Raw genomic sequence first — 8,777 nt, 5'->3', positions numbered from 1 at the left:
TCCTTGGGCTGAATCAAAGCTCTCTCTGCAACTCCAAAGCTTTATCTTTATATCCGAAGTTGCTTCCTGAAGATCAAAAAATGTTATATTATTAATTAAATAATAAAATTCAATTTTTTTTTTATCAACTTAAGTTGTTGGGATAAATAGTTATTTCACGTGGTATAAAAGTTAAGGTTGTTAATTAACTTTTAAGGTTGTAATATAGTAAAATTTTTAAAGTTGAATAAAAGTTTTGAACCGATATATAAGTATTGAGGGATTAAAATAAGTTTCTCAGAGAAATATGAAAGGCCCAAGAATCAGAATTCGACCCAGGAAAAAAAAATCCCCAACTCTTGTCTGTTAAAACCCACGGTTCTGGGCCACAACCCGGCCCTCTGCTACACGCACATAACATGTCTTCGTCGCCGTGCGCCCGACACGCTCACAATAAGGTAATAAGCCTAAAACACCCCCCATTCAACTGTATATTTGAACTACAGAGCAACTATTTGATGTATTTTTCACTCTCGGCTCAGCTGCCAAAAATGAGCGAGTCCTGTAATAAGCACTGGAGAATATTGTGTTCGTTAGACCCTTTTTTTTTGTTTGTGAATCGTGGGTCTCTAACCTGTTTGATTGGGATTATCTTGTTTGAATCTATCTCAAGTTTGCATTTTTTTTGGAGATATGTGATGGTTTGTTAGGCTGTCGTTTGATGTTCTTGAAAAATGTGATTTCCATGTTTTAGAGATATGCTATGATTTTGTTTGGCTTTGTATCCATGTGCCTTTTTTGCGAATATTTAAAAGTATTCTTATGTAGTTTCAAAAGTTGAGAGTCAACTAGGATTATGCAATTTGTAATGCTATCAGCCTAACAATCTCAAAGATGTGGATAAAGACCCCCCAACAAACAGCACAACGTGAGTAACATGAGTACCTATTAAGGTGAAAATTGTAAAAAAATGGTAGGAGAGGAAGGGGGAAATCATTGGTGGGTAGTTGATCCACAGGCCTTTGGGTCAAGCTTTGGAGATAAAACGAGTATCATTAGCACCAGAATCTGTCAAGGATAATATTTCTTGTTTTATTTTACAAACTATTAGAATAGCTTTATGATTTACTTTAACTGAAAGATTGATCTCCGTGTACTGATCTCTCTTCCATAGAATGGTAAAGGTCTTTGTTTAACTCTTTTGAAATCTTTATGGCTATATTATTGCTATTAAGAACCATCAAGATGAGATAGATTTTGTTTAAGAACCATCAAAATGTGGCTTCTTCCACATGTGTTTGTTTCTTGGAACTACCCAAGAAAATTCTGTTCGATATCGACAACTGAAATGGTCACAGGATGCATATTATTTTTAGGAACATTTCGTGGCATGTTTGTGATGTGTGCTAGAGCCTAGACACCCTCAAGTTTATATATATATATATAAACTGGAACACTCGGTATACCTTCATATTGAGAAAATCGTAGAGGAGTTTGATATTGGAGAAAAATTTTGAAACAGCATATGCTCTACTGTCAACCATCATCACACATTTGCTACCTTATGCAGTTTCATTACAACCTAAAACAACTTGGACCAGGTTGTTGCTAAGCCCTTAGCAAAATGTGTGGGTTTCAATTAGCTTTGTTGATTAAGTTTAGCAGTGTCTCCCAGGGACACTATTTAGAATGTATCATCTGACCATCATTGTCCACCATACATTCTTTCAATTACTTGACCATCAGTAATTGTACATTGCTTTTGTTTGCAACTTTTTCCCAAAAATCTATTTGTTTGTTGCAATGACTAAAAGTTCAATTTGTTTGTTTTTGTTGCTGCTGAAATTCTATGTATGTGTTATGTTGGAGGGAAGGTTTTTTGACATGGGAGAGGTTGATGTGGACCTTAGGTGGATGCAATGGGCTATATGAATTATGTCTTATTAATTGGTACAAGTTAGATGAGGAGGTGTCAAATTGTAACTGATGATATTGCTGAGGAAGTTTGGGCGTAATGTAAGTAATGAAGCAGTAGTTGATTATGAGGGTACAGATGGTGAGGATTGGGCATAAAGGGCCCGTTACGAGGGCTAATTTATTACGGCATAAAGAATAGCTAGTTCACTAGGAATGCTCTTACTTTGGAACTTTTTACTCAAAAAAGACTTGAGAGAGTAACATAATTTAAGATCAGTAATATGCATGTCGTCGGTCGAAAGTGATTTTTATAAATTATTTTCAAAATTTTTGAGAGATAAATGTGGGGAAGTTTTGTTAAATGCCTTCTCCTATTTTAGAGAGCCTCCTCTAGAGGCATATAATATAGGGCTCTTGGTGATTCTTGTTGGGTTTTTGCGGGTGTTTTTTTTGTTTTTGTTTTTTTTTTTTAGTGTCCTTTTTGTATACTTCCTGTATGTTTACGAGCATTTTACGCTTTTTTTAATGATATTTCTTTAATTACGTATAAAATAAAAACTATTTTAGAAGGTGGTTTTGTTGCATCAAAAGTGATTTTTCTGCAAACTCACTCTGCTCGCAAGTACTTAAAGGGGGAACGGTTATTGAAAATGGTAATGGAACCATAAGGATATTTTAAGCTTGACTATCCTTTTTGATGCTGATATTGTAGAGAATGATCGATGGTGGTTGAGTGGAATTTTGGACATGCGTGAACTTCTCAACGCGAGTGGACAAAAATATATTTTGTGGCCTATTGATCTATAAGTGCAACATCAAAAGAATGGTATGACTTCATGATAAAATGATTACTTTTGATTGCATGATGTGCAGATCCTATTGTGAATCTAAATAATTGACTTTGTGGATACTTTTGAATATCTTTCCAGGATTTCACCGCAGACCCTTTGATTCCCATATGTTCAGCTGATTCTAGTCAAACAAGTTGAGATGTCTCTCATGGATATTCACAAAAAGTGTGTGGTGAAGTTTGAAGAATTTGCACGGGCAGGAGAAGAGCTTCAGCTATTGATATGGTGAGTAATTTAATTGGTATTCAGATTTTGCTCAAAAGATTACTTGCTGTTCACAGGGAAAATTAAACAAGCCTGTGAAACAGAACTTGGAATTGTTTCTCAGTGCTGTCAGCCCAAGCAAGCATCAAAGCATAGTAAATCAGTATCTTGAAAAGGTGTGGTCTGATAGTTTTCTTTCCCTTTTACAACTTAGTTGTATTAAATGGTTCAATTGATTGACACATGTTGTGGCTTCCAAGTACAGAGGAATTTTCTCTGCACAGCCTCCTCGAGAAGAAATTATCCAAGATCTCTATAAATCAGTTCAGGATTCTCAAGGGAACTTAGGTAGGAAGTTGACATGCATAGTGCTTTAGTGCTGTAGTTGATTTTCTTTTTTCTGGTCTCACCCCCATTATCCATTGCCTCTTGCAGGGAACTACTTCTTGCATTCTATAGATCAACTAATCAATGTAAACCCGAGAGGATTATATTCTAAGGTAAAGTTTGTTTTCAATCATTAATATATATATATTCTTTCTATGCCTTATCTTATATCGATTTGTTTTACTTGGCAGAGATGGTTTCAAAAATAGATATGATTCATCGTTAGTGTTGCTTTTGTTTTGTATTGTGTATTGGTTTAAATACAATATTCTTATATTTGTGAATGAAATTCTGCCAGAGCATTTCATGTTCTTATTAAAAATGTATAATATATTTATTTATTTATTTTTTTACGAAATGTGATTGCAACAAAAGTATCATTTGCTTTGCCATTGGTTTTTAGGCTACAAGTCTCTAATAAAATGGTTAGAAACTTTATGACAGAGGACCAAATACCTTGATTTTGCCTTGGGCAAGGCTTTTCCTTAAAATGGTTAGAACCTTGTAACAAAGTTTGATCTTTTTGGTGTATCTTGTACACCTAATGTTAGATATTACATTTATTTTAAAATGATGATCCGGCAACCTTAAACAACAATTGGATCAATCTTTGTTAAAAAAAAAAAAAAAAAATCAAAAGTTGGTTGAAGCTGTTACGTCATCATTGTGGTATAAATGTTGGATAAAATTATTGTATCTAACATTCCTTGTATGCTAAATTTCAAATCAATGCATAGCATTTTAAATTTGCAACTAATTGTATGGGTTTTTTTTTTTTTTTTTCTTAAACATCTCGAGCAAATGCTCTAAATGGCTTATAAAAATTATATTTAACTATTATCAAACTTTTTTAGTCTCCAACAAATGCTTCAAAGTAAAAACTTTGCTACATTAAACGTTTACAGATAAAGTGTTACTATAGCACATTGAAGCGATATCTTATTCTTTTCTTTCTTCCTTCCTTCTCCCTCTTTTCTTTTTTCGACTTCTGCAATAAAAATAATATTTAAAGAAAGTAGATAGTTGAATAGATAATTTCTTTAAGTTTGTATTGAAAAATTTGAAGTTAAAAAAACAAATATGTATTTTAAGTGGCTAAAACACTCAAAAGAAAGGTTGGAGGGGATCCACTCTGTTTGATGAGGTGGAAATTGGGACTTATGACCCACCTTCTAATGGAGAGGGTGGAGTAGGGATACCCACTACCCAGCCATCCCACCCCCATGTTCAGAAAGATGAAGGTTGTGACTTCCTGGCCCACCCTCTCATAGATGTAGGGATGATCATGACCATAACAAGTGTGATTAACCTCGAACCAAATCATTTTCATGAAAAGTAATGATTTTTAGGAAAGATATGAAAAGAGAACCAATGCAACTCTTAGTGCACTTTTAGTGACATGGATTTCCACCATAACAGAAAAAATCATTCCATCTCTTTTGCATTCATTCTTTCTCAAAATCAATCTAACAGGAATGAAAACAACTATACAATAAGGTGATGGAGGTTATGTCCTGTGATCCACCCTACTATAGAGGAGGGGTGGAGGTCCCGACCAACAATCCACCTCCTCATGATTTGACAGCCATATGTTCTATGAGATGGTGGAGGTCGTTAAGAAATTAATAAAAAAAACGTGTACTTCTCACATATTTAAAGGAAGAAGTGCTAGACAGCCAAAAAATTGAACCAAAAAAAATTTTCAAACTAACGTGGCAAGAGTTTTTTTTTTTTTTTTTAAAAAAAATGAAATTCTCTCTACCTTGTTTGCCACTCTCTCCAATCTTAAAATACCACTACAGTTCGGGGAGTGCTAGGCTTACAAATAAATTTTACAGAAAAACTTTTATAAACTAATTTGGCACAATATGATTGGATATAAGATAAGTTCAAATTTTGAAAAACCTAATCATATTGTGCCACATTAGTTTGTAAAAGTTTTTTTTGTAAAATTTGTTTGTAAGCCAAGCACTCCTCCTAGCACTTCTCATCAAAGGGAGCCAAACAAATGAATTTAGAAAAATTTTCAAACTAGCGTGACAGGCTGCGAGTCGCAGATAAGGGAGAGAGAATTGCATTTTTTTAATTTAAAAACCCTTGCAACGTCAGTTTGAAATTTTTTCTAGATTCATTTGTTTGGTTCCCTAACACTTCTCGTAAAGGATACATCAGCTTGTAAGAAATTTATGACCATATAAAAATTTGAATCGAGAACATAAAGACCACACTTTCTATAAATATACTTATCCATTAGGTAGCGTTTGAAAGTAGTTTGAAGTGTTATTACATTTTTCTTTTAAAAAAAAAATTAGCTAAAAAGAGAAGAAAAAAAAAAAAAAAAAAAAAAACCCTAAAAGCCGTTACAAAAGGAGGTGACAATAGTATATTTATAAAAAAATTAAAAAAAAAAAGAATTCTTTTCTTGAGCGTGGAACGCAAGTATGGAAAGACTGCAGAACCCCGGCCGACCCAGTGGTGAGTGTTGGGTGATAGAGTGTTGACCTTTGTTATGACTTGTCAAATGCCAATTAATTTACTACACAGACCCTCGCCATGGCACAGAGCACAAAGTTCTCTGGTGTACGCGTGTGGGGTTAAAAAAGGCAGATTATTAAGGCGTTGCTTCGAGATTGGGGAAAACCCCAATAAAGAGGCAACTACTTTTGTGGCTTTTATCGTGCATTTACCTTTGAATATACATCTGTGCAGCGACAAACAGGGAAAAGCAAAAGCCTGGAAAAAAGTAAAAGATGAAAAAAAATTTGAAAGAAGCCAACCCTCCTCTGAATTATCCCTATCTCTCTCACTGACCTTACCTCTTTGTCCTTCTGTCTCCTACTGTTAAATTTCGTTATCTGGTTTTGCTTTCTTTTTTGCAAATAGAACCTGTCTTTTGCTTTGGATCCCATCCCATCCTCTCCACTTCTCCTCTTCTCCCCCTCCTTTCCTTCTCTTCTTAAATACCCACCACCCCCCACGCTCACCTCCATCAACAAAGAAAGAAACTAAAAAAAGACCTCACATTTTATACCCTTTGAAGCTCAGGTCAATCTCCCAGTTCATTCTTACACCTCTACAGCTCCAGCGTAATGGAAGTAAGCCTCCTCCTCCTCTCTTCTTCTTCATCTTCTGCTTGACAGAGAATTAAAGTGGTTTGAACTATGTCTTACGTCCACGCATCAAAACTTTTTATGGTTACATTTTTTATTGTGTATAATATTTTGCTTTACAAAGAAAGAGTATGAACGGTATAAGTTTTTTCTACTTTTATATTAACAACAATAAAAGTTAATTTACCATTTCTAAGTATTGTTTGTGGTGGTTTAATTGTGAGTAGGATTACTGTAAGAGGAGTCGTGTTCCGGCGTTTGGGAGCTGGGATTGGAACGATGACATGCCATTCACGCAGTGCTTTGAGACAGCAAGGCAGGCCGGGTTGCTGCGTTACAGCTACTCTGAGGAGCGTGATTTGTACGTGGCTGGGGATTTGTATGAGAACGATGTCGTCACACCCGCCATGATCGTCGTTCCCCGTAGAAGGGTAAGCATAATAAATCGAGAAACTCACTTGTAAAAAAAGATGAAAATTAGACCTATAATTCTGATTAAAAGGTGTGAATTTGCTTTGCATGAAAAGAAACGATGATTTTTAGTAGCATGTGTATGTTTATGTTTTTGATCATATCTTTTGGCGTGGAAGGGAATCATGGATGATCTGCTTTTGAAATCATGTTGGCCACTACTACTAGTTAGGTGTGTGGAAAAGATGCATCCAACCCATCTAATTCTTCATATGCACTTCACTTTTCATGCATGATTATATATTAAAAGACGTTCGGCCCGACCCCTTAAAGATAAAACAGAAAAAGAAAGAAAAATTCCTAGAAAGATGTTCCTCTAAATGAAAGGATAGTAGACCATCAAGTTTTTCCAACCACTTTCGTGCTTTTAATGGGACCCCAATGCTTTCCATCATGATTGAAGAGGGTTGGTTGGTATAATATCATGATGAACATGTAAAAGAAACAAGAAAAGTCTCGCAAATTACATATACAATTATTGTGTAGAGTATGTATATAGGAAGAATGATGATGATGTCGGTGATAATTGTAGAACAAAGCCCTTGACTCTTATCACAAGGAAGCGAAAAAAGAAAGTTGGGTGGGTTGCGTGGAGGATCCACCTAGTCCATCTCCAATGCAAAGGGCAACACCGAAGCCAGTGGATGAGGACTTGTACAAAATCTCACCTGAGCTCCTTTATGCAAAACGTAAAAAGGTACTAGAGCCTGAAAAATCCATCCCTTTTCTCCCCCTTAAAAAAAAAAAAAGATATGATTTTGCAAGATTATTTCCATATATTGTTTCAAAATCTCACAAGCTTTATTTATATATATATGTATATGGTATTTTAATCCTAGCTTTTTTGTTCTTTTGGCAGAAGAGAGGGTTGAGTTTCTTTTCAAGCTGCTTGCTGCCAGCATGTGCTGCTTGAAGATATCAGAAAGGCTATAAGGAGTTAAGGACTATGTACATATATGAGACCAAAAAAAAAAGAAAAACCAAGAAAAAATTCGTAGAAGCAAATACTCATATGGTGTCTATGTATTTGAGGTTGTTTTGATGGATATCTGAGGAGATTGTTGTTCCGAAGATCATTGTTGACTTTATGACTATATATAGGGAAGAGTTCTTGAATTCTTGCCAAATTATGGGTTTTTAATTTTTAATTTGGTTTAGCCATGTTTTTGGAGGGTTTTAATTTTGAAACTTTTGTCGTGGAGCGTGTGAGGTGGATAAGGATGTAGGCACTTGTCCGAACAATTTTAGCCGGAAGATCAGTACTCTCATCTCAAACAGCTTTTGTATTGAATGAAATGACTTTTTTATCCAAATATTTATCTTATATATATATATATATAGATATTAAGACAAATTCTCTACTGACCTTTTCATTTTTTTATGGATCTCAATACAGTCTCTAGCTAATGAAAAAAGTGGAAAAAAAATATTGTGCGTTAAAATAATACATATGATAGCTAAAGTAATATCTAATATATTGGGCAGTACTATAAGCTTATCCAATATTTAGGGAAGGGTATAAGTTATTTGGCGTATGTGACTTTCGAATTTTTTTTAAAATTTTTCTCTACATTTAAAGAAGATGGGTCTATTTAAAATTGCGTTTGAGAGGCTTAAAAGTGCTTTTAACACTTAAAAAGTCCGTTTGAAGAAAAAAGTATTTGTTTGGTAAAACAATTAAAAATGCTTTTAAAGGTCCAAAAAGCTTAAAAATGGTCAAAATACACTTTTGGCAAAAACTTAAAAATAAAGCTTTTGCACGCTTTTTGACTTAAAAGTTTTATTTCTCAAATGTAATCTCAAACAGGCTCTAAGGGTCTTTTTAAGATTATGTTTGAGGAGTTTAAAAGTGTTTTTA

General features: G+C 34.5%; 1 protein-coding gene and 1 long non-coding RNA gene across 2 annotated transcripts; both read left to right on the top strand.

The window, feature by feature from the left end:
- Window positions 1-2,987: 2,987 nt before the first annotated feature.
- Window positions 2,988-3,451, top strand: LOC132164797 (uncharacterized). Its single transcript, XR_009438416.1, has 3 exons — window positions 2,988-3,127; window positions 3,217-3,299; window positions 3,387-3,451. It is a non-coding gene; the product is annotated as an uncharacterized LOC132164797 (long non-coding RNA).
- Window positions 3,452-6,099: 2,648 nt separating this feature from the next.
- LOC132164066 (uncharacterized) lies at window positions 6,100-8,232 on the top strand. The gene is made up of 4 exons (XM_059574476.1): window positions 6,100-6,433; window positions 6,676-6,879; window positions 7,452-7,616; window positions 7,779-8,232. The coding sequence occupies exons 1-4, from the start codon at window positions 6,428-6,430 to the stop codon at window positions 7,830-7,832; spliced, it is 429 nt and encodes a 142-aa protein (XP_059430459.1). The 5' UTR covers window positions 6,100-6,427; the 3' UTR covers window positions 7,833-8,232.
- Window positions 8,233-8,777: the final 545 nt, after the last annotated feature.

Source organism: Corylus avellana, chromosome ca10 (assembly GCF_901000735.1).
Source record: "Corylus avellana chromosome ca10, CavTom2PMs-1.0".
NCBI lineage: Eukaryota > Viridiplantae > Streptophyta > Magnoliopsida > Fagales > Betulaceae > Corylus > Corylus avellana.
The sequence above is the reverse complement of the archived record's forward strand: the minus strand, read 5'-3'. Positions and strand labels throughout refer to the sequence as shown.

What these genes read in the sequence shown, in the direction of transcription:
- LOC132164066 (XM_059574476.1), top strand. An exon ending in TCGTCGTTCCCCGTAGAAGG is followed by an intron (nt 6,880 to 7,451) that starts GTAAGCATAATA and finishes TGATAATTGTAG; the next exon opens with AACAAAGCCCTTGACTCTTA. An exon ending in TTTATGCAAAACGTAAAAAG is followed by an intron (nt 7,617 to 7,778) that starts GTACTAGAGCCT and finishes TTCTTTTGGCAG; the next exon opens with AAGAGAGGGTTGAGTTTCTT.